Source organism: Lissotriton helveticus, chromosome 12 (assembly GCF_964261635.1).
Source record: "Lissotriton helveticus chromosome 12, aLisHel1.1, whole genome shotgun sequence".
Lineage (NCBI taxonomy): Eukaryota > Metazoa > Chordata > Amphibia > Caudata > Salamandridae > Lissotriton > Lissotriton helveticus.
This window is the reverse complement of record NC_136073.1, coordinates 402,055,469-402,081,828: the sequence shown is the minus strand read 5'-3', so window position 1 is coordinate 402,081,828 and position 26,360 is coordinate 402,055,469. Positions and strand designations below refer to the sequence as shown.

The window sequence follows — 26,360 nt, the reverse complement described above, 5'->3', positions numbered from 1 at the left end:
CTTTGATTCATGAGCATCCTATCACATCTATTTTTAGTACCAGAGTCCCGATTGTCAGTTGTTTGGTAAGGCTTGATTCACTCTTTGCGAACTGTAAAGCCTCCAAACATACTTGAATGGCTTTATAAATTGCCACTTGTTTCCTTTTCTTTTCGTCCACATATTGTTGATTAATGCCTAACTACACTGTTGCTTATATTCCTCACAGTCGGTAATTCTTTACTTCATTACTGATGCAACTATCTGATGTGCATTAATCTATAACAAATTGTCTCTTACCATTTGTGTCCATAAGTTGTTTAGAATTCGTACTTTATTAAGTTCCTTTTTATGAGTTTGGCGGTCCCATTGACCTCCATATCGCTAGTGGTGGTCTGAGTGTGGAGAGCTCGGTGGTCCGACCCCCGTATTATGTGTAGGGTGGATCGACTTTGCAAAGCCTGCTGCTGGACCGCCGAGATAGCCAGCAGACTGCCGCCAGCCGGGTTCACGATCGGTGAAAGGTAGCCGCCATAGGGCAGTGCAGGGGAGCTACACTGCTATGCGTATTAGGAGTTGCCTGTTCCACAAGCGGACCACGGCAGTCCAACTGCCTACTTTAAGGTGGCGATGAAGAAGAATTTTGTTTTTTTTATCTTCTTCCAGGCAGATTCCAACGTTGATCCCATTCTCCGGGTCCCAACCTTCACAGCAGGATCTGTACTACAAGGATTACGACCCTGTGTGAGGCGGTCTCTGGGTGAATCCTTTTCGTACCATATACCCATTGCCAGGACTGCCCACATATGGGCTGAACTATGGTAATAGGTATATGGTATTGTTTCACATATATCATGCATATGTGTGTATCTGACAAATACTCAGTTGAAATGCACACACAGGCCTCAATATATTTAATAATAGTACTCACCACCACTGGTCACATGGTCAACTCGTAATATGGTGGTCGTTGGACCACCAGCACCGTGGGCTGCTGGCGGGGGCTGATGTGGTCCCCAGGAGGTTGGACCGCCAAACTCTAGGCCCTAAGCCTTTGTGAGATTTTTCGATTCATTGGCCTCTAAAAATACTGTTTTGAGTCTAATTTTAATTATTTTTCCTTTTCTGTGGTTCACACAATCAACCTATACAAAGAAACCACACTGGAGCTTATATTGTACAGCTTTTTTCAATTAAAGATAACCTTCTAGAATCCCATTCAACTTGACACCAGGGGACCAGCTTTGATTAATTTCTTGGTGGAAGCAAATTGGTCCTCTGGAAATTGTGAGGGGAAGAAGGGTCAAGACTGATTTGCATATGGCTGGGTCCAAACTGGGGTAGGGTGGTGAGCACAAAAAATTGATTAAACCCAGGTTGACTGGGGGTGAATGTTTGATTTTTTTCAGCATTAAGTCAATTTTCTTGTCTTTTTACTTTTAGAAAGTTGCCTTTTTTTTACTTTGGCCATTTGGTGCTTCCTGCCTGTGGGAAACAGCGTTTATAACACATGCAATTACAACTAGATTGTTACAATGACTCCCTGAGTCCCGTGCTCCCTGTGCCACTGGTTTCAAGCTAGCCTGGCTGATGAGGGTTGATACTCCGAAACTGGTCCCAGGGTGCTTGTTTCTGGCCTAGGGAGGACCTTTCCTGGCAGTTCAAGCAGGATTCTTCCCCTGGAGAGCAGGGTCAAGACTGATTTGCACAAGGCAGGGTCCAAACTCGGGTGGAGTGGTGAGCAAAGAAATGATGGATTAAACCCAGATCTGTGGCTCGGGTGGATTGTTTGATTTGTTCAACATTCTGTCCATCGTTTGTTCTTTTTGCTTTTGTTGCCTTAAGTGGGAAGGTTATGCCCAGACGTGGGTTCTGTGCTCACTGTGCCACTGGATTCAAGCTAGCCGTGAGCGTGTATAGAGGCATAACATGGATCATCCTTAACAAACCACCCCAAAAGAGGTGATAAAGACAGATTAGCAAGAATTATCAAATTTCAAAAGTTTGTCAATAACTCATCTGTTCTACATAGTACAAATTGTCTTTTTTTCTTTCTTACATATTGGAGTAACCTTATACAGGTTTTAATCTTTGATTGGTGTGCCAGTGGTTCTAGTGCTGGTGGCTCTGAGACACCAATCAAAGATAAAACTTATACACTGTGAACCAAGGAGTGTCCAAGTAAACAAACGAATTTTAGCCCACTCTAAAAGCACACACGAGATCAGGTGCTTTCAGGGTGGTACGGCCATACCACCCTGAAAGCACCTGATCTCGTCTGATCTTAGAAGTTAAGGGCTGTAGCAGTTGGAAAATAATTGTTGCCTTTGAACAATTTCTATGGATGACTGAAAATTGATTCGCCAATGCAAGTGGATGTTATGAAGTAATCAAAAATAAACAAAGACTGTTGGATGAAATCATCAAGCAAGTCTGCTGAGAATTCTTTGTCTACATTTTGAATAGCAGAAAGTGTGCTAAAATTCTTTTGTTTACTTGGACACTCCTTGGTTCACAGTGTATATGATTTTTTCAAGTGGTTGGTTGCGGTGGACCACTCCAAGTGGTAGTGTCACAGCTATTTCGGAAATAAGTGATATGAAATCAGGAATTATTAATTAATATGTCTCATTGTGCACAAATGTACTCCCTCGTCGCAGAGCTAAAGTTCTATCAAAGATAAAACTTGTATACATTTGATGATTTGAAAGTTGAAAGTATATTATTGATCTCCTGCATGTCTATTGATTATCCAGGAGAATAAGGAAAAAAGAACAATCTGAAGTATAAATAGAACATATTTGATATACTGTTGACTATATTTTATAGCTGGACTTGGAGGCGGGATTTCTTCTTTGTTTTTCAAAATAGTGGGTGAGGCCTATGCTCCCAGACGGCGGTAGTGTGCAGCACTTGCCTTCCTGTAGCAGGAAGGAGGAGACTCAGACAAGCAAACAGAGATAGGGCTGCTTTAAAAACTTATATGAGCCTTTTGGATAAAGAGGAGCTGATGATTAGTGTTCCTGAACACTACCACTAGATGAATCGTACGGGTGAGGGATGGGAATGCAGACTATTTGATGAAAGCCCTTCAGTTGACTGATAACATCCAGGTGCAGAATCCCCACACCTCTTTTTTGCCTCTGCTGTGGGTGGTCCAGGACAGAGACAGCCTCAGTGCTATCTATCATGAGAAACCTTATTCTACAAAAAGGCTATATGTGCAGAACAGCCTGGAAAGAATAACTAAAAGAAGTACTAGCCCATCCAATGTCTAGATATGGTGTCACAAATTGGAGCCAAATCACCCCAATTTGTTCCAGGTCCAATTCCTTTAAGGCCAAGGAAGCGAGTGCCTGCAGATTACCCAAAGGACGGCTCTTCAACCAGGACTATTGTCCGCTTGACAGCCAGTCTCTCAAAGTTGCAGAAACATCACCTCAAGTATGGATTTCCTTCCAGAGCAACTGTGAACCTGTACTGAGGTGGCTGGCTTCCTTTCTGCCAGCTGAGAGGAAGAAACCTGCTTGACCCTGGATGAGAGAGTGTCCAGGAAACTGCAAGGTCCAGTGCATCACCAGTGGGGTGGTGGGGCCCCCACAACATATCATGCTGCACTAGAGCAGTTTGGGAGGGGCAATTGTGACTGTGCACCCCTAGACTTTCACTCAAGTTCCTGGATGGAACTGCCACACCACGATTGTGTGATTGCCAAAGGAAAATCAAGGCTGTAATTGCATTAACACAGAAGTACCAGTTGGGACTGAAACTGCTGAGAACTAACCAGACTGCACCTTCCTTCAGTTACACATTGTTATGATAGCCGATCATCCAACCTGCGAGTTGCAGCTTCTCTGGTAGAGCCGCTTCATCAGATTGACTGAGGACAAATCCCCAGAGAAGCTAGGCAGATGCGCTACTGAATAATGCCTGAACCCGGCTCCGCTAAACACAGGCACAGACTTGCCGGTTCTCCTTGGCTCTTTTGAGGGCACGGGTGAGCCACTCTGGGGTGCGTGGCCACAGCAAATTGACCTGTGAGAACTCACCTATCTTGTGAAGGGGTTAAAGCAGAGTGCATTTTTGAACTGTGGGTAACCAAAACACTCCTGAGCTTGAATCAGCTCTTAGAGTCAGTGAGAAGCCAGAACTTATGGAGATAGCCTGGGAGTGAACAGAGATGGAGTGGGTGGGTATAGCACATACATGAGAAAGTGCACGGAGTCACGGACTTGAGTATTCATAGAAGTGTTGAATTTAGTACAACTGTGTTAATAAAGTACTTTCCTTCTTTCAAAAATAAGCAATAGGCTGGACATTAATTTTATTGTAGAGCTCTCAGCTCAAGCAAAGCCACACTATCTTCCTCCGAAGGCTGTGACTGGTCCCCGGTGCTACCCTGAAAGTGAAGTGTGGAAGGGATGGTTCTTAGCTCAGTTGGCAGAGCCATAGTTGGATGGGCCCAAGGACACCAGTGGCAATCAATCTCAACCCTGATGGTTCGACCACAGTAGCCTCTGACCGCCCCATGGCCACAAAACACGGTATGACAGATAGGAGTATATAAACAAAAAGAATTGTCAGCTGAGCAATTAAGCATACTTGTTACATGGTTTAACTTGTTTAAGGTCACAAAAAACTGTATTAAAAAACGAAAAATATCTATACTTTAATTTAATAGAACATGTTATTTTCTTGCAAAATATTCAGAAAAGTTTGTGTGGTCAGAGGCATGTTCTTACATGGCTATTTAAATCTGTGCCAAAGCAAATTTTAGCACAAAGATTCAAAACTTGTAAACATGTAGATTTGCTGGCATAACAATATTCTTTCCACAATTTAATTACAGGACCGGAGGCTTCGTATTATGCTTCTCTTTCTATTTATTGCCACTCACAGCAGCCAATGAAAAAGTTTTTGTGTTCAAAACCAACTACACATCCCATGATGCTTTAGTCATATGTCACTTCCTGTATGACCCTATAAGAGCCACCATAACTAGTCCATGAGCCTCTTTCTTTGCTGCTCACGCAGGAAGTTAAGTGTATTCCTCTGTCATTTGGCATTTTGATTAAGATATATGAATTGTTATTATACGATTAGGCATGCGCCGCTCTTTAATTGATTGAACGCAACTATTGTGTTGTGTTTGCTTTGCTTTGCCTACTCTGAATTCTGGTATTGATTTTATTAACTGTACTCTACATTGTTATATCAGCACGAACCTCCGCACTCCTGCTGCCATCGGGAGTATGCGGTTTCATGCCGGTGTTTCCCAGCTTCTAAAGCATCTTTGAATTTCCTGCCAAAGCGGAACTACAGTTAGCGATTACGGTCGCTCGCACAGCTTTCTTCATACTCCCGCTGGGGAGCTGCTTGATACCGCGCTGCCTATGGCGGTGGATTGCATGAGTATTAACACGCGCAGAGGCTCCCCTCATTAGCCGAAAGCGTGAGGAGCTTTCCCTTTGGTTTTTCTTTTGTTTCTTTAGGTTGAGATGTGCGTAGCCCAATTGGGTTATTTTCTAGTAGGGTTTGGGCTACGCACGCCGCTACTGCCCGTTTTTCATTATAATTTGCTTATTCTCCCTCAATCCCCACCGAGCAACACCTGTTACGCCTGGCTGGCTGGCAGAACGTTCAGGGCCTGGAGGGTGCACACCTCCTTTACAGAATTTTGCTGTTTGGCTCCAATTACGCCCTGGGGGCTGCAAGAACAGTGCTACAGCTTATGCTGAGGAGCTATTAGCTTGACTATTGACTATTGACTATTTGTGCTGTGGGTTGGCTCCCCTTTTACTCCCCTCAGTGTCTCACCTCATGAGCAAATATATATATACAAATTTTGACCCACAATGGAGGATTGGGTCATTTATGAAGAGGATGATAACTTATATGAGGAGGAAGTTGCAATCCCTTCCCTAGAAGACAACATTTTTGAGTACCTAGAAGCCTCGGACCAGGAGTCGGTCAACAAGGCCCTTGAGAAAGCAGTTCCTGGGACTGTGCAGCAAGCGCTAGCTACTGCATTGAAACCAATAACGAAACAGCTAGAAAAATTCACAAAACGTCATGTTTCACTGCTCTGGCAGAACCTCCCTAGGACGTCTCGGCTTTAGAACCCCAATATAAATCCTGGCCTCATTCTTCCATCCTCTCCTTCCTACCTGCCCCAGACACCGGCAGATCCAAGATCCCAGACACTGATACAGACACAGATACCACGGGAACAGACACCCCGGACGAGTCCCCCCCAAGAAGAGGGCCAAGAAGTAAAAAAATGTGCTAACACCTCAAGTCATCTCCACCCCCTTCAATTTTAACCCAGCTGATATAGTTCACCCAAATTCGTCTGACTCGTTACCTGCCCCCGAGGTTGCGGCATATTTACATGACAATCTTCGCAGAAGCTTTGACAAGGAGGTGCGGAACAGACTCCGCTTAGAGTGTCCCAGTCTGGATATTTCTGATAAGGTGGCAGAAACCCCACATATAGGCTCCAGTCTTTTAACCTTCTTGAAAAAGTTTGCCAAAGGTCCCAAGAAGGGTATTGATCGCGCCTGGTGAGGGTGCCAGGACAAGCTCCTAGATGTAGTGGGCCCTCTGGCAAAGATCTTAGAAATTGCCTTAGAGGCGCAAGAATCCGGTACAGCAGTGGATCCCCATGTCCTGGCTGGGTGGACACAGAGAGCCATATGCCTTCTGGGTAACGCCAACTGCGCCATCTCCATGGAGCGGCCCAAGTCACTTCTTATGCGCATGGACTTCAATCTCACAGAATTGGCTGCAGCGGAGCCAAGCCCATTGGCGGACGGTAACCTGTTTGGGGAACGTTTTGTCAAAGACATGGCCAAGTGTGTGGGCACCTTCACAACTCTTGACAAAGCACAGTCGGGTATCAAAAGAGTCTTTCAGGCTGGTGTTCTCAACAAGGCCAGACGAGGCCGAGGACGCACGTTTGGCCGTCAATTCTCCCAAGGTACTCAGAGAGGAGACTTCAGTCGAGGCAGAGGAGAGTGAGACTCCACCCATGGGGGAACCTTCTACCCCACCAGACAATGCTTTAACAAGAGGCGTTTCAACAGAGGAGCATATCGTGGGGGCATCCAAGCCCCTGAGCCCTCAGTTAAGAGCTCCAGACAAATTTCTACTACCCTTGGGGGGGTCGTACTCAGTTTTTCAATCACAATTGGGTTCAACTATCTCAGGATGTTTCATCTAGATTTCTTTCAGGTCCCTTATCAGGACAGATACCACAGGCAGCTTTCTTTTTCCCAACAAGAGGGCGATTTTATAGATTCCGAGCGGAAGAATTGCTGCAGAAACATGCGATAGTGTATTGCGACGAGGGCCCTTGTGGTTTTTGCAGCCATATTTTTCTGGTACAGAAGAAAGGCGGAGGTTACAGGTTGGTACTCAATTTAAAGGATTTCAACAATTATATGACTTACAGACATTTCAAGATGGAGGGCACCCATCTGTTGGTGGATCTCCTGAAACAGGGGGACTGGATGGTCCGTCTACACCTGAAGGACGTCTATCTGTCCATTCCCATTTTTCCTCCCCATCGCCGGTTCCTGCCATTTCAATGGCGGAACCGATGATTTGAATATTTGGTCCTTCCTTTCGGACTCTCCTCAGTGCTGTGGTGCTTCACCAAGGTGATGAAAGCAGTGACAGCATACCTCAGAGAACAGGGAGTTTGCATGATAGTCTACCTGGATGACATACTAATGATGGTGCAATCTCCAGCCTTGGCGGTTCAACATTTGCGCATGACCATTGCTACGTTACAAAATATGGGGTTCGTCATCAACTAATCCGAATTAGTTCTGTTCCCTTCCCAAATAATAGATTTTCTAGGCTTCGTCATAAATTCTCAAAACTGATCAGTTGAGTCTTCCCAGCACCAAACTTCGGGATATCAAAAAGGAGTTGTGCTCCCTGCTATCCAAAAAGATGGTCTCACTGAGGGTGATTGCCAGAATAGTGGGTCTTCTGGCATCTCCATTCAGGCGATTTTTCCAGGGCCCTTTAAAGGTTAAATATTCAACATCTGCAGAAGGGCCTCTCTTACACAGACCTAGTCCCTCTTTCTTCTTAGGTACGGGAGGAGATCCAGTGGTGGCTTGCCCACGTGTAGGCGTGGAACGGCAGAGCTATTTTTGGCTCCCTTCCGGAGGTTGTCATAGAGTCCGACGCCAGCCGCTGGGGCTGGAGGGCTCGTTGAGGAAATATTACTACAGGAGGGCGTTGGTCCCTCCGGTAACTAGATCTCCACATCAATTGTCTATAACTTCTAGCAGGGTCGTTCGCGATTGGGACTCTGTCACCCAAACGCGTCTCGTGTTTCATCCTCTTGCGGATGGACAACATCTCAGCGGTTCAGTATATCAACAAGCTGGGAGGCACGAGGTCCTCCATTCTAGTAGATATAGCGAAGGACTTTTGGCATTACTGCCTGAGTCACCGGACCTCGGTCATAGCTGAGCACGTTCCGGGTCAGTCGAACGTAGTGGCGGACTGGAACTCCAGGCATCTCAAGGATTACAGGGATTGGGAACTCCAGCCCGAGATAGTCCAGTGGCTACAGGCGATCTGGGGAAATTGTGAGATCGACCTGTTTGCCTCTAGATTGAATCGTCAAATGACCAAGTTTTGCAGCTGGAGCCTGGATCCGTTGGCTCTGGTGACAGATGCCTTCTCCCAGGACTGGTACCTGAACCTGAAATATGTCTTTCCCCCCTTCATTCTGATTCCTCGGGTGTTCACGCAGATAATGCAGCAGAGGGCGGAGGTGATCTTAGTGACTCCGCTGTGGAAGTCGCAGCCTTGTTTCCCAATATTGTTAAAGGCGAGCTGCGACTCCCCCAGGATGATTCTGCGGTCCTCAACAATGCTCCAGGGCCCTTATGGAGAGGTGCAGTTGTCCCTGATGGCCTGGAGACTTTCTGGGAATGTTGGCAAATGCCAGGATTTTCAGAACAAGCTTCAGCCTTTATCAACCTCAACCAAGAAAAGATATTCTTCAGCCTGAAAGGGTTGGGTTCGTTGGTGCGTGAAACAGCACGTGTTTCCCATGTGGGGCAGATTTACCCTATGTTGTAAACTTTTTGTCAAAAAAGGCTTCTGAAAGTCTGGCATACCGGTCTATTAACAAGTTCCGTTCGGCCATTTCGGCTGGTCATTCCCAGATTGAGAGCAAACCAGTAGGGATGCATACACTAGTATGCAAACTATTGAAAGGTATTAGAGCAGCAAATCCTCCCAAGCCGAAATATTCTTCCTTGTGGGACGTCTCTCTTGTTCTTTCCTTATTCAATCAATGGCCGCACAATAATTTGTTAACTAGGAAGCAACTTTCTTCGAAACTCGCCATGCCGTTATGTCTCTCTGCATGTAGATGCTCTTCCAATGTTAAAGCTCTAGACATCACAGGCAGAGTATTTACACGGAGGCGAGGATTATCCCACCCGGTTGAATTACAGTATTGTAATATTTGCCCATCCGTATGTATTGAATTTTCTGTTTAAGCAGAAGTTACATGTTTTCTTGTATTTCCTTCTCTCGGGCTCTGAGAAGAAGATGGAGTAGGAGTACTTCTGGTTAAAGATGACGTTCACGTCTGCATCTTGTTTTTCTTCCATGTTGGAGGATGTTGTTTGGACTTACTACTTGTTGGACTTATTGTTCGAGCAAAGAAAGAGGTCCATGGACTACAAAAACGTTTTGATTGGCTGCTGTGAGTGGCAATAAATAGCAAGAGAAGCATAATCCTCGCCTCCTTGTCCTTAATAGAATTGAAAATTCTTGGCGCGAATGCTAGCTAATTTTTTATTGTCACTTCCAGTAAGGGACCAAAGGTGATTTAAAATGTTACTGTGGTGTTGGAGTATTTAATTACATTGTAATAGAGACACACAGAGAAAGAGAGCAAAAGAGAGGGAGCCCTACATTTGGTTTACAGCAATTAAACAAAGTTTGATATTAGATTACATTTATTAACAAGTTCAGTATTGTAGCTACTGCAGTTAATGGCTAATATGCAATAATAATATTCTACCCACTTTGTGATTTTAAAACATGTCTTATGCTTGAAGGGGCCAGTTCCAAGTTGCTGATGAATAACATGAGCAAAACGCTCCCTATGTTGTTACAAGATGGATGAATCACTAAAGTGAAGCTCTTCAGTCACCCACCTCTAATACCAACATCATATGCTCACAGCTTGGAAAATAAGGCTTTGCCAAATGTCAACCAATATGACCACTGGTGATTTATGAATTCAGCACCCAACCTCACACCACACACGTTACCCAAAAAATCACATCAAAGAAGGACGAGGTAGACCATGGGCTGCAATAAAAATCTCAGAATTATGCCCAGGGACAGCCAAGAATGCTACAAGGCTATAATAATGATAGACTGTTAGCTATACAAATGCCACAAACATAACAGTAAAACAAAATCAGTGATGCAGCTATCCCACCAACTGAGCAGGGATTATCCTATTTTTTATTTATCACAAGCTGGGCCAATGTTTACCTACCTAAAGTTGCCTCTTATAGATCAGAAGAGCTGGAATCCAAAAGGTAAAACCAGTTGCATTTTAGGATTCGTTTTAGGTTTTTTCCTCAACAGTGTTAAGATAGTCAAATAGCTGGTCTTACTTTGGGAAATATCTACATTACATTTAATATAATAATGTTCTACAATGTACTACTGTCTCCTCAAAGTCAAGAGATAGAGCGCTTATTTTTGTCCTTCCAGTCACAAGCAGTTGTCATGCCTCACTGTGAAACTTCCTTCAAACAAGAGGAACAGGGAGCGTCCGCCAGCTTGACATCCTTGCTTTTAAGCACTGTTTTAGACTCCTGCTCCAACATCAATGTCTTTCTATATGTGAAAGAGACCAAGGATCTGGTGAGCTTAACAACAAACTCCTAATTGTTGAATTGCTAGTGTGACCTTGTCAGCCATATGTTGGTGGATGCCAGTAAACTTTCTAAAGTTGAATCCCACCAAACTGGAAAGCAAGTCAAAACAATCTGATGTCCCAATCTATCCACTACCACTATGGCCTTTATCATTGGGATAATGCCTGTTACCTTCAATTGTGAGGAGAATCCCAAAATATGCAGAATTTTCTTCAACTCCTCAAATGTATCAAAGAGAGATTTATTTTACCTATTACAACTTGAGCACATTTTGATGTTTTTGACTTTTTTCCAGAGTTGCAGTGATGAAAGATTTTTGCGTCCTCCATGTAAAGACTTTGGGACAGCCATCAATCCTGGCTATACCATTCATTGCAATAGAGAGAATACAATATATCCTGAATGCAACAGCTAGAGTCCTGTTAATTGAGGGCATTTTCAATCATTTCATTGTAGTATTATACACTATATACTCACTGGTGGTCTAGAAAATGATTCAATGCAGAGTTTTTTTCTGTTCACTGTTTACAGTGCTTTTTAAGAAGCTTTTCAAATGACTGGTATGCCCCATTTTGCAAAAATGTCGTCAAGTCTCTCAATGACTCGCTCATGAGTTGTGCATGAGAGATCCTCTATTAATGGAAATCAAGAGTACTCATCCACAATTACCATCAAATGATGTCCATTGTCGAGTGGACCAACAAAATTGATGGCTATTCTCTCCCATGCATGCTTAGGGAGTTAGTTCCATAGACGACAGCCCTTGAGTTTCTTTTCAACCCTCTCATCTACATATGGAAACCAGAGTTGATCTCAGAGAGCTCTCTTGGTGGCAACAATGCCACTATGTCCTTTGTAAGCCACTTAAATTATCCTCTGTCTTAAACTCTCTGGAATTAGGATTCTTGACCCTTGCAATATGGCTCTTTCCTGAGTTAAAGACAGTTCACCTTTAACGTTTTTGTACTTTTGGTATTCACCAGCACTGTTGAGCGGTTGAGCATGTCGGTTCCCACAACTGATATGTAATTAGATCTTTCAACTTCAGCATGTCACTACCATGACTTGTAGCAGTGATGATCTGGGCAAACACTATAGCAATTGACGTATTTGACTTAAAATTAAATTAATGAAGGCTTCAGCCGCCTTTGATGGAATGACCTTGTGTAGGCACTATGGAAAAGTAGTCAGCAGGGTTTTGATCCTTCCTTGGATGATGTACAATGGGTCAATCATACTCTTGTAATCAGAGACCCCACCGTTCATTGCGAGGAGGCATCTTGGCTTTTGGATTGCAGAAGATAGTCCATAAAGCTTGATGATCAGTGACCAGGGTAAAGAGCTTTCCATACAAGAATACATGGAAATGTTCACAAGCACATAACATGGTCAAACTTTCTTTCTCAGGTTGAAAGTAAACACGTTCTGTTTGGGAGAAACTTCTACTGGACATATGCCACAATATGCATTTGAGCATTAGGGTGTCTGGTGTGCTGTACCAGGATAGCACCTAAACCAACAGGGCTAGCGTCAACAACCTCTGTGTGAAGATTTTGATTGAAATAGGCCATTTCAGTAGCAGTTTCAATGGCTTGTTTGATTTTCTTGAAATTTCTCTCACATGCCTGTGACCACCTGAATGAAACATTTTTCTTTGTTAACTGTCATAAGGGAGCGCTTATGGTCGCAAAATCTCGAATGTATCTTGAATAGTAACAGCCATGTCAAAAAAGAATGTATCATTGAAACATCTTGTGGGGGATCAGCATTAGACAGCACTTGCAGGATCGGGTGTCATACCCCAATCAGAAAAGATATGGCCAAATAATTTTAATCTAGTCTTTTGGAACTCACACTTCTCTGCATTCAAAGTCAGGCCTGCATCAGTCAGTAATCAACATACATTGAGAGCTTTATCATGCTCCTTTTGTGTTGCTCCAAAAATCAGTGTGTCATTGCTATAGTTGAATGCAATCACAATCCGCTGTATGACATTTTGAATGGTGTCTTGGAGAAGGTATGTAGCTAATGACACATTGAAACAGTCTTTTATATTGGAACAGGCAAATGTGTGTAGCAAAGGTTGTAATATACCTGCAATGTTCTTTGGGTTCCATCTGATAAGCTTTAGTTAAATCATGGCAAGAATAAATCTTGGCACCATGTAGTGGGGTTATCATGTCAGCAACATGGAGACCTGGATGCCGTTCTCGTTCAATTGCCTTTTTTGTTTGGTGCATACCAATGCATGCGGGTTCAGCTCCTTCAGTGTCCTTTTTGTGCACTACCAACATGAGACACCCAGGGCATCAGACCAGTTGAACGCTCAATAATGTCATGCTTAAGTAAGTACTTTTTCAACAGCTTCTTAAAAATGAAAAGCAACTTATCTATGTCTCGGAGCAACAGGATGGACATCATTAATAATAAACTACACTTTCATAGTCTTTAGCTTTCCCAAACCATAGAACAATGAAGGAAATTAACTTGCTATTTTGTGGTGAGCATTCAGGTTGTAATTCACACAAATCATTCCTATTACAACAGCGGTACTGAAACTGAGCACACAGGCACTTGCTGCTGTACCTTGGAGCACATGGATGGGTGCTTGCCCCTTCGTTTTCTTGTGTCTCAATGTTGCTGAACCTTGACTTTTTATGGGAGGCAATGCAGCCCAAGTGTACACTTTTTTTTCGATCGTGAAAGGCAAGGGAATGGAGACAATTCAGCATATTTCTCCTCAGGCATTATATTTATTGATGTGCCAAAAGGTATCGAGCAGTCATTTATCTTTAATATTATTTTCGGACAATGTTTGTATGACTTTTTTTTGCTTTGGCATGTCAACTTTTCTCTATCATTTTTTCTTGCACACGGCCAATTCAACATGCACTCTTTTCGCAGAGGTAAACTTTGACATGGCGCAGCCATCTTCTTCACTTTCACTGAATACTGAGGCGGACAAACTGTTTGACAATGATTTAGAAGACAATTGACTTTGTTCAATGTCAATTTATCTCAATTGATGTCGCCTCTTGGCCTTGTGAAGTTGCATCTGACGTTGCCTCCAGAATGTTCTGGCAGCCATTTTATCTACGCGCCACGACACTTGATTTTTTTTAATTAACAAACTATCACAAAATGGTTCTCTTTCCCTTCCCCTTTGTATATCTGTCAAATGGCGGGACATTAACAATAATGTGGAAACAAAAATCCATATCTAAAACATAACTTCTTGTCAATTGTAGATAGCACATGTTGTCCTTCAGTCTTTTGCTTACTTTTGCTGCTCATGACTGATTCACTTTGGGCACCTCTGGCCTTCTTGTCAGTGGCTTGTCTTTCAGCACGCTCTTCAGCTCCGGCAGCTATCAACACTGGCTCCAGACTAACACCTAGATTCATCAAAGTCCCGTTTTGCGAGTCTGTAATAGCGATTATTAAAGAATCACTATTACAGACTCGCAAAACGGGATTCATGTACAAATCGCAATTTATTTTGCGATTTCTACAGCTTCCTTATTTGCGATTAGCTAATTGCTAATTGCAAATAAGGAATAACTCCCCATTCATTCCTATGGGCCTAAGGCCCATAGGAATGAATGGGAAGACATATCAGTGTGCGAATCGCTATTAGCGATTCGCATTTTGAGTTTGCGATTTCAAGGGTGCAGGGGTGTCCAAAGGACACCCTGTTGCACCCCTGAAATGATATTGCACGCTGGTGTTACGCACACACATGTCCCAAGGACATGTGTGTGTGTAACATACAACTTAGAAAAATGCACTTAAGTGCATTTTTCTAAGTTTCCGCTATTTACCACGAGGTTTGACTTCGCGGTAAATAGCGGCCCAAAATTACGAATTCGCAATTTTTAAATGTTTCATGAATTGCATTTAAGGAATCTCAAATAGAGATTCCTTAAATGCAATTCCTCGCAAAATTGCGAACTCTATGATAGCGATTTTTGCATTTGGGATGATGAATCCCAAATGCAAAAATTGCGCTCGCAAAGGGTTGCGAGCCGATTTTACGTTGATGAATCTGGCCGTAAGAGTTTCTCTCAGCATTCGTCATCTGAATTAATCTGACAAGCATCCATCAATAACTCTAAGTCGCATAGCTTCCGTATCAATAAATTCTTTGAACTTACAATGTTTGATGAGCTTATCAAGTCTCTCCACATATTCATCAATGGTTTCACCAACACTTTGGCGTTCTTGACTATAAATATATCTTATGTAATCAATGTTTGGTACTGGATTGAACATTAGATTCAGCGTTTCTTTATTCTGAGAATACGTAATTTCTCAGTCAATTTGCATCATTTTCTTTCACACCATCACCAGCGAGATTTTAGAGATACTTAATAATCTTTTTGTTACCAGTCTCTTCAAGTGCATCAATTAAACCATCAGATATTTCTATCCACGTAGACCATCTATTGCCAATATTTAGCTTTTTAGCAGTATCGAAAGGTGGTGGTGGTTTCGGGAACGCAGCAGTGTTGTAGAACTTACGGACACCGTGGGTGATTCCTTTTGACTTGGTGTTTGCAATTTGTCTGTGAGAGCTAACGACGTGCTGGCCTCTGATTCATCTTTAATGAGAGCTGGAAAAAAAACTTTCTTCACAGCCATCTGAAATTTTTCACCCTTCCGAAAGGCATTCTCTGAACTTCATTCTTTGAAGACCTTTGTAATTATCCAGAGCCCGACTATGCAACTGAGCTACTAGGGGTATGGATGACTCAGTAAGAGCATCCTTGAAAACTTCTCCTTGAGCCACCTTTACTGAGTGCAGTTGTATGATGATTCTCTTCAGGGCATTCAATAAATAATTTTTCTCATTTTGTCTAAATGCCAATTGGCTTTTTAAAACACCACTTCTGTTCACAGTGTTATTTTGTAGGTTATGATTATCGGCAGCTCTACTTTGTAAACTAGGTAGAATCCACTTTCACTGTTAAAGCACTGTATAATATACAACTTTATCTTGCATGGCAGCGCAGTACCTTTATGTATGGCTTGATCATCAGGCTCCCGACGATCAACGTGTACATTTTTTTCAACGACTCTGTTGTCTTCATGTGCTTTATAGTGGCAGGAGTTGCGCTTTGACTACACGTGCATGAAGCGTTGACTCCGATCTTCGACAGCAACACACGTGGCATGCACAAGCAGTTTGACTGGACCACAGCAAACCCTCTGGGAGAGCATGGCTGTTCTTCAGATTACTTGTCCCCTGTCGTCACCATTTGTAGCATCTTCCCAGCCTAGGTACCCACCAATAACCATGCTTTACAAAGAGATGTGTATTGCACACCTTTATTCTGCAGCGTGTAATTGTAAACTCTACATTCTAAAACAAGTTCTTATGGCACTGCACTTGGACACCTATGTCACAGCTCTAAGGAGTTCATTAGGAGCCAAAAGGGTTGCATTCCCAAAAAATCACAAGACACTACACCTGGTATGCAGAATAATTATGAAATATCTATTGTTAAGATACACCCATTAACATGTTGCTTGTAATTTGCTGCTGTCACATGTTAAGCAGTTTAAAATAAGTCACTGTTAAAAATAGCTGTTATTTTGGAATGCCTTTAACCTGTAATATAGAAAATAAACATACTGACATGAAATTCTCTTAAATCGAGATGAAAAAAGTTCAGTCAAAAAAGAGCTAAAAAGCTGTTGGTTTGAGCAGTTACAAACAATGCTAAGTGGATTGCCTTTCATTCAGTCACCTGGATGTGCCAGAGGCACTGTTACATCACAACTCAACTGTAATACTACTATTATTCCTACTGAATACATATGGCAGCTGCAAGACCCTTACTGACGAAATCCTCACTCAGTTCTTCAGTGCCTTCCATTGTTCGACCTATCTCACTGCTACCTTATATCGCTAAGCTCATCCAAAGAGTAGTTACCTTCAAACTCCAGAGCACTATCGAAAATGATCCTTTATTAGATCACAGACAAACAGATTTCTGTCCAGTCTCAAAACCGAAGAAGCATTAGTATTGGTTTGGGCTGAACTTAAATTGTGGCATATGAAAGTGGGGTCAGTGCCTTGATCTTCTTAGATCTACTGGCAACTTTCAACACTATTGATTTTAGAAATCTCCCCAACAGTTTATCAGAAAACGCCAAAGATGCCTTTGCACTGTGATGGATTGGTTCCTTCCTGATAGTCCTCCGGTGGTCCAATTGAGCATGTACACTTCCATGGCCAGGCCTATCAAATGCAGAATTCCTCAGGGATCCTCTTTGTGAGCCATTCTGTTTAATCTTTACCTGTACACTCCGGCAAGTCTGCTCTATGAGATGATTGTTCCATTTGAAGTGTACACTGACAATGCCAAAGTCTTAATAAAGCTTGCTCCCCCTTGCCTAGGATCAAGTCTAGAAATGGATTAATCAAAACAATTTCAAATTAAGTCAATCTAAATCAGAAACGTTGCTCAACTTAAACCCACCTAATGCTTGGGGACAACCTGTTATGAACAGCTTTGATGGGCACCTATCTTGATCCACGTTTCAAGGTCAGAAATATTTGTATTCTCCTAGACTTAAAACTGTGTGGATATGCAAGTCTCAATTATTTGAAAGAAATGCTTCATCTTCCTTAGGTGTCATCGGTAAATCTTCCTTTTTGTATACGACAGATAATATTACTTCTATCAATATGTTGAGGTTTTGACTACTGCCATGCCATTCTCCTAAGAACAAATTCCAAGTATCTTTCCAAGCTCCAATACACAAAAAATGCAGCAGTGACGACAATTTCCCACTTGCTCAAATTTGTTCATATCTCAGCAAAGATTTTTTCTTTACATTAGCTAACTATAAAGACATAAATTGCTTTAGAGCACTCGATTTAACTCACAAAATTCTTAACTATTGCTTTTTTAGTTACTGATACATGAATTGTAATCAATATAGGCCACTTAAAAGTTTCATTAAGCTACCCAAAGACTTCCAATGATGCCTAGCTTTAGGCATTTTTCTGAGGCAGCAATATTTATGAAGGCAGTTGTTTACTACAGACTCAGGTCAATATCAATTAAAAAAAACTACTCAACACACTTAATGCCGTTAAAAAAAAAAGTGGTGGCAGATTAGCCTACAAACATTTGCATTGTAATCAAATCAACCAGCATAGCAATCTGTGCTCAGTGTCCACTGTCCAGTGACCACATAATGAACAAGACAAGCATTTGAGTCTAGGCGTGTATGTACAAAAATAAGTCAAGGCCACACAGCCATGTGTATGATTTTGTATAGATTGTACATCTCATTCCTTCAAAAACTGAACAGAGACCCCGTCTGTGTGTGAAGTGTCAATGGCATTTCGACCTGGCAAAAAATTTATTAGGTCGTCATCAAGACAGCAATATCTGGGACACAGACTGACTAGCAGATAGGATTCTGGCCATTTAACTTTGAGCCAGGTAAAAATTGCAGATAATGCACATAATAGAAATTACACTTGCAGTAATGGATAGTTGATGTATAAGTGTAGGCAAACTGAATTTGCAAGCAAAAGAGATAATTGAATCAGGACTGCATACCACCGTAGCATCACGTGAGAAGACCTTTGTAAACCTAGCAGCCACTCTTTGGGTCAACTTCCTTAGCCAGTCAGAGACAAACAAACCTTCCAAGTTCAGGAAAATGCTAAAAACCAGGCTTTTTGACAGTAATTCAGTTTGGTCTATATATGGGTCTTGTTACGTTTAGCAGTTTCCAGCACAGACAGATAGATAGACAACTTATTACAGTTGAGTAGCTGCATCGTTTGCGTGTTACAGGTAACTAGGGATAATGCAAATTGAAGACACTAAACTGAGATAGAAAGTGGGGTTTGTACACCTATCTGAACAAAAGATCCTTCAGGCAGGCCTTATAAGCGGGTTTCCATAGGATTTGCTGGAAGATGTTCCGGTAGAAATCAACAGACTGGGTGCCGAAAGGAGAAAGAGATTCTAACTGCTATGGCTTTATGCACCTTAAAATGCATACAAGATTTTCATTAGAGGAGCAGAGTGCCCTGTGGGGTGTATATTTTTTTACGTTTTTTTTCTGAATATAGGCTGACTGTCCTAAAAATCAGAAATGGTCAAGGTGGCAATCAATTGCACTTAGACACAAAGTTTGTAGATTTAAACATACAATGAAGTTAACAACAATGAAACATCACCATGAAAGAACAAATATGGGTGTGATTTTTATTACATCACAAAATAGATAACACAAGATTGAATCAAAAGAGACAGGGCAATTCATGTCCTACTTTCCCTTAAAAATCGGGGCTCAGGAAAGGGGTAGCGAAGTGCTTGAGAGGGATTAGGTGGCGGTGAAGAAGAAGGGAAAGATTATGTGCAATGTATACATACAAAGGTTGTTAAACCTATGCAGCCCAAAATTGGACTGTGACCATTTCTTCTTTGTACCATATAATACCCGAGTCAAGTGGCCTTACGGGTTACCCCATTGATATATAACTGTCCTAAAAATCAGAGGCAAGCTTTTAGTTACTGCACGCTTCCTTGTGTCATAAAGATATTATTAGTATCCTTTGTGCTCGCTGTCACTTTACAGTACACGTATACAGTCATTAGAATGCTCAGCGGGGGTACATTACTCCTAATAATTCACTTCTGATAAAGCCCATTTAATCCAGGTTGGACGCACTGTCTCTTATGGTGGTTATGATATGACTGATGAAGTTACAGGTCTACAAAGGGGGCTTTAATTTTGTAACCATTGTGGCATCATTATTAGGGCAGCCAGGACTACATGATCATGACTTGAATACTGACTGGGTGGTTGTGAACAACTGTGACATTTTTATAAATATCGTGGCCTGCGAGTCATGATAATGGCTAAGGCAAAAACTAGTTAGGTAATCTCCAACAACGGACCATTTAAGAGGTATCTAATTTGAATGTGAGAAATATGCTTTTATATTTACCCATTTAGTTTTTCATATCCATGCGTTTTAAAACAACTCACTTTTTCAGAGGTTTATATATATATTTATATTGGATGCCTATTTTGCCTGTCTGAAATTCCTTTGCTGGCACGCTATCACTTATGATTAAAATTGCTGCAAATGAAGTTGTCTCCGGAAGGCTCTTTCCAAATTTGGTACTGCAAATTGCTGGATATATATCTATCGATATATATATATATATATATATATATATATATATATATATATATATATATATATATATATATAGATATATATATAGATATAAATATATATATATATATATATATATATATATAGAGATATATATAGATATGGTGTAGGGTCCTTTTTCTCGAATAAAAAGCACAGTAAAACCATAATCCATTTAAATATTTAAACATGCATTACTACCAATGAAGCTAATAAATAATATTTTCTAAATTAGGTGTTCCATTATTATTATTATAGATGTGACAAAAGCCATTATACTTGTAATTGGTACAACTGCATCGTCAATGGTTCTTTCGCCCATGGCCTTTCCGGTTACCATAAAAGTAAAAAAATAATAACTTACTAAAGAGCCTGGCATATATTGAGGCAAGGACAAAGCTGTTCAATTCCTATATCTCCAATCGAGTTGTGATCCAGCTGTAGACCAATTGGGTTCTTGAGATATTTCAGGACAAAGGCAAGAGCAGTGCACTCAGGTGGCCCAATCCCACAGTACGTTAACTTTAGGTGTTCCACGTCAAAGTCACTCACAGCCTCTGCGGCAAGATGGCTGTCCTGCATTTCATGAATGCACTTTATTAGCCAGACAAACTCTGGCATGGCATGTTTGCTTTTCTTTTCACCATGTACAGCCGCTGGTATAGACTTGAAGTGCTTCTGTATGCTTTTTGCTAAGTGACGTTTGAAGAATTTCTGTTTTTTTTGCAGTTTTTCAGGTTTCCAAGATTCTACCAATAACTCACACAGCCTATTGGAGAGCAGGCCTGCCAGAAAGTTGGCAGTCATTTGTAGGTTGGACTGCTCAGCCTGATGCAGCATGGCCACCGTAGTCCGTTCCTCATCATGTGTTGGCTTAAAGCACATTAGTGAACACGCTCTAAATAAAGAGGGGTGGATTTTCTTCCTTGAGTGGTCAAACAAACAGCTCGTAACCATCGATGACAGCTGATCATTTATTGCCAAATACAATGCTACAAAAAAACATTGGAACGTAATATGAACAAACTCATAGTGCTGATTCAATGACAGAGGGTCTTGGGAAAAATTTCTAGAAAGCACAAAAAACCCAGAGGAAATGTCCTCTTCACTCACCTCAGCTTCCTTGAGCTGGTGTGCAGAAAACACATAGCAGCAGTTCCCTAGACCAGAGAGAGCGAGTCTCCCTAAGTGGTGTATTGTGTTCGCTTTCGCACAAAGAATATTTTGCGTCCGATCCTTTGCTGGTACGTTGTGCATCAAAAAGTGCCTCAAAGTTAACAGATATATGTCAGTCATGGTCTGGGGAGAACAACAGCCACTTCGAATCAGCTCTTTGTGACACCTGGTAACAATCCAGCAGAATACAGGAACATGGCACAAACCATGAAGAGAGGAATTGGTGTTTAGCAAATCGATAACTGATTGTGAAACATTGAGGTCACCAAGATTCCGCTTTATGAACAGTTCAATTTCTCCTTCAGAGAATCCTTTGACACAAACTTCCTTCTGGATATACCTCCGAAAACTAGCACTTATTGCGGCGGGGCGACTGGTCACAACTTTCAGGGCACCCTTCATCAGGTTTCCTTGGACAAGATTACAGAGAATGCTGTGAATGCTGGCAGGATCTGTTGGGGAGCAATGTTTTTCCTCATCAGTAAATCTAAACTTGAACTCATCAAAACCATCGAACGTGAGTAATATCTCCTGGGGGTTGTCAAGTATGTATTGGAATATCTTTTCCTGGTCAAAGTCTGGCCAACAGCAGTGTTCAAAAAGCAATGTCCTCAAGGAAACGGTCTTTTGAATACAACATAGTTGTCTGCAACTGAACGGGAAAACGAATGAAAACTTATGAAAGGCTTTGCCAACAGCCCACGTATGATGCATTTGCTGAAGTAGTGTGCTCTTCCCACTCCCGGCTTCCCCTGCTATAAGTATTGTGTCTGCATCTTTATTCATGCATCCATTGGCATCAAAGAGATCGGTAATTCCAATAAAGTTATGGCAGGAATGCGAGCGCCCAGGTGTGCCAATATTCTTTACCAGCTCCAGTACGCTGTCGGTGTAGACGTCCTCTAGGCACACGTTCTCAGCTCCATCATACGTATTCAGAAAACGGGACTGGGCTGAGACAATGGATTTCAGTTTTCTCTGATACTTCATACAAGTCTCACCTAGAAAACAAATACCAAATTACATTTTAATTTTCAGACTGCTTGGTCTTCACTTAATGTCGACGAATATAAACTATGAAAAGATTGGTATACTAAAATTACTTGGAGCAAATCTTTCCTACACAAGGCCCTGGAATGTGCTTAAAAGATATCACTGATACAATACTGAGACATTCAAAGCAAAACATTTGATTTAATCTATCCTCTTAAATAAGTATATGTGTTATCATGGCGTGTCTTTTAGGGCTAAAAGTTACATAAAACATAATAATACATTCTAGTACAGCTTTGAGTCATTGGTGGCCTGGAAAATTGTTCTAGGCCAGAAGACCTCTAAAGATAGAAGGGTGGGTCAGTATCGCTGGATGCGTATATCACAGGGGGCAAAAATAAAAGGTTCTCCTAAGTTTGAACCATAAGAAGTAGCTCTTCATGATTCAGCATTCACCACTTCAGATGGACTAGCTCTGCTGGCTTTAAGCAATTCCTAAAATCAACTGTGATCAGCAAGTTTTTGCATGTGTTTGTGTTTTAATTTGTGTGCATGCTTAGGCATGAGTGAATTAGGAACCAGTATATTGGTGTATAAAACACACATTATGCTCCCCTTACTAATAGTGACACAAACAGACCTCATGTGTAAGAGTCTGCAACTGTACGTTAAATGAGGTTAATCTGCATGTGCTTTTGGGAAACCGATCATTCAGTGCATATGTGGAGAGTAATTTTAGGTCTAGGTTTTGACAACACAGTGTTGTGTTCTTAGCATCTCCATGCGCGAGGATGTTACCGAGTGCATGTGGAGAATGCCGGAAGAGTTGGCATTGAACAGGAGGGAGTTGTGGTCGTTGGCTGAATCCGGGAGGACGTGTGTGTGTGTCTGCCATTTCCATCTTGAATAGACTTAGAATATTTGTACTTACCTACCTGCGTGCCTAGCTCACTATACACAGGTGTCAGAAGGACCATTTAAGAACAATATACACATGGTGGGCTTTGGGTCCACGGTGTTCAACCATTTGCGTTCTTCAATAAGCTTGTTTCAGACACTAACTTGAGATTTTTTCAATCCTGTCTTGTTTCAGCACAGTGGGATATTCATCTCTCACCCAATACTATTGACTGTTTCGGTGTATCCTTATACCTCCATTCAAGTGCTTGCATTATACAGTATAACTGATATGACTTACAAATTAATACATCGCTGTCCCTTCCTGCTGGCTCCCTCTAGTGAGCTTGCTTTAATCTTTTACTGCTACCTGCATTAGCTCATTAAAACCAATTGGCCCCTTCGTGAAGAAACCCCTACCCTACAGAAGGGGTGACTCAAACACTCTCCTTAAATTGTTGTTGTTCAAGGAGCTTACAGACTCATAATGCGTTGATTTTATTTAATCCCCCCTGAAATGGCTAATGTTGTTTGTGTACCTTTTTTTGGGTGTACATTTGTACGGAGATTGCACATCTGTTCTGTGATGTTTGTTCAATTCAATGGGCCAGGCTGTCCTACTGTTGTTGGTGATTTATATTAGGGCTTTGACATTCTGTAAGCAGCATATAGGCATGGTTTAGAATCGCTTCCAGAGTGCAAAAGCCGAGCAACAAGCAGTGTTTCCTTTCTGGACAATTGTTATCCACCTATGGGAGTAGGGCTCTGCAGAATCCGAAGAAGCAGTGGATCAGCAGCTAGCAGGACTCCCGGTAAATTGAATTCCTCTTCGGTGCTGAAGAAAATGACAGGCAACTCAGCTTCTTTCCTGTGACGAAAACACTGTGCCAGGGCCAGTGCTGAAGAGGAAAAACAAGAAGTTGTGCCCTCACACCAAATCCTTTTTTTAAAGGTTCAGGGCTAAAGAAGAATACAACCAACTTTGCTCCTCATTCATGCCACTTTAGGGTTGTGGTGAAAATTTGTTTTAGGGACTCAGACAGAGCACGAGTTTCCAATTCCAACTTCTCCATATCATGCTGAAATATTATCTAGTGAGCCCTATTGAGAAACCATGAACTTCAACTTTGGAACACACTCATGGCATCCTTCAGAACACAGCTTACTGTGGAATCTTCGTCAGGAGCCCAACAAAGAAGAGCAGGACAAGTACTAGCTTCAGGTATTATTTACTCAGACATTCCAAGTTCTCTTAGATCCTTAACATTATAGTGTTAACAATATTGCTGAGAGAACACATTATATGCCACACTTCTCCCTCCTACACGACTGAAGCACCAAACTGTAACCCTATTATAAGCACAAGAGAAAGAGATGACCCTTGCAAACTGTTAGAAACCGTTACAAACTGTTAGAAACTGTCCAAGCGAGAACTTGTGGTTCCCGCTTGGACAAGATGCATACCTCTGCCAACCAGACACCCAGTTTCTAACAGTTTGTAAGGGTAAGTCACAAACACACCATAAATTAACCTGTGCTCACCTTCTGGTAGCTTGTCACAGGAACGTCAGGCTTAACATAAGAGGCAATGTGTAAAGTATTTGTGCAACACTTCAAACAGTAACACAGTGAAAACACCACAACAAGAATCCACACCAGGTTAGAACAATAGAGCTTAACTTTATAAATAAAACAAGACCAATATTACAAAAATCCAATGCGTAGAACTTGAGATATGGATTTTGAAAGAACAAAAATAGAGCTTAGAAGCAATAAGTGCCAATTTGGGATAGCTGGACATACTGGACCGGGACAGATCTAAAAGTTCAAGCCGACCGCAATGGAGTGTGGGTCGGAGACAGTTCCAGGTAAGTTTTACCATCTCAAGAATTGTACCAAGACTCCCGTTCACTGGGAAGCAGGGCGCTGGGAGGAAGGAGAGCGCTATTGGTAGTGGTCGGCAGGGTGCAAACAGACACCGGGCATCACGGACAGACGGGCTACACGGGCTAGAACCTCAGGGTCGTGACTGGTGATGTTTCCTACGCATATAGACGAACTTGTGGCAGTACACACTGATCCTTTGTGCAAGGGAGCAGCTCTGGAAAGCTCCTGAAGTCAAGCCCAAATGCTTGATTTCTGGAGCCCAGAAACCACTTACAAGGGCCCAGGACCTGAGAAGCACCTCTTGGGGGCCCAGAAACCCGCAGAGGATGGGCCTAGGAGCTGTGAGGAGCCTGTTATGTCCCTGAGGCTCAGATAAGGAGGTCAGCAAACTAGACGTTGAAGTTACTCTGAGGTCCTGGGTTCAAAATGGGTTCCAGGTCCTGTTCTTCCTCTCCAGGGAAGCGGGCAGCAGGCCAGTGAGGCAGCAGTTCCGCCAGAGCATCATTCCAGCAGAGTGACAGTCCTTCTTTTTGTCAAAGTACACAGGTCCGGAAGTGTACTGCTGAATGGTGTCAGAGACCTAGTACTTATACCCAGAGGTGCCTTTGAAGTGCACAGAGGTCTAACCTTCCTGCCCTTGCTCTAGACTCACTAATGGGGGGATATGCAGCCCTTTATGTGTGGACAGGACACAGCCTATTCAGGTGTAAGTGGGAGGTTGTGCACAGCTCCTACCACCCAACTCTCAGAAGGACACATCAAGTCACACCAAAGCTCAGTTTGTGTGTGGCTGTCTAAAGGGAATTAGATCTACATTATCTTCCAAGGATCAGTACATTTTTAGAAAGGTGCCATTTTAGAATGAGATGCGAAGGGAAAGATGAATCAGTGGAAGATGCTGTAACTAGTCTTCGGAAACTTGTGGCTACTTGCAAATTTGGTGAAACTACAGAGGGTAGAATTAGAGACCAATTTGTGTTACATTGTAATAGTGACAAGAATTGTGAGAAGTTATGGATGAAGGCTGAGCTGCCACTGGAGAGTGATATTAGTGGCAAAGCGGGTAGAACATAAGTTGAGGTGTGTGGAAGAATTGAGTGTGGGGAAAATGTGAAGCCTTCAGTGAGCAATAAAAACACAGGTTGAGTGTGTGTAAGTCAAATAATGTTTCTAAAAGAAAGCTCGAATCCGAGTCTGAAGGTACTTGTTTAAGTGTGTTGAATGGAGAAGCATGGAGCTAATAAAAATGTGTGTCCTGCGTTGACACTGACATGTATTACATGTGGCAAGAATAA

The 26,360-nt window shown here is 42.1% G+C and overlaps 1 protein-coding gene across 5 annotated transcripts in view; it reads right to left on the bottom strand.

Annotated features, from left to right (window-relative positions):
- The window catches only part of NOD2 (nucleotide binding oligomerization domain containing 2), a 379,168-nt gene that overhangs the window by 187,739 nt on the left and 165,069 nt on the right, over positions 1 to 26,360 (bottom strand). For all 5 annotated transcript variants that reach the window (XR_013603462.1, XR_013603461.1, XR_013603463.1 and 2 more), the window contains exon 4: positions 20,477 to 22,289. Coding sequence is in view for 2 of the 5 variants with exons in the window: in XM_078668543.1 (XP_078524669.1) it covers positions 20,477 to 22,289 (1,813 nt within the window). In the remaining 3 variants the exon portion in view is untranslated. The remainder of the gene's footprint in view (positions 1 to 20,476; positions 22,290 to 26,360) is intronic.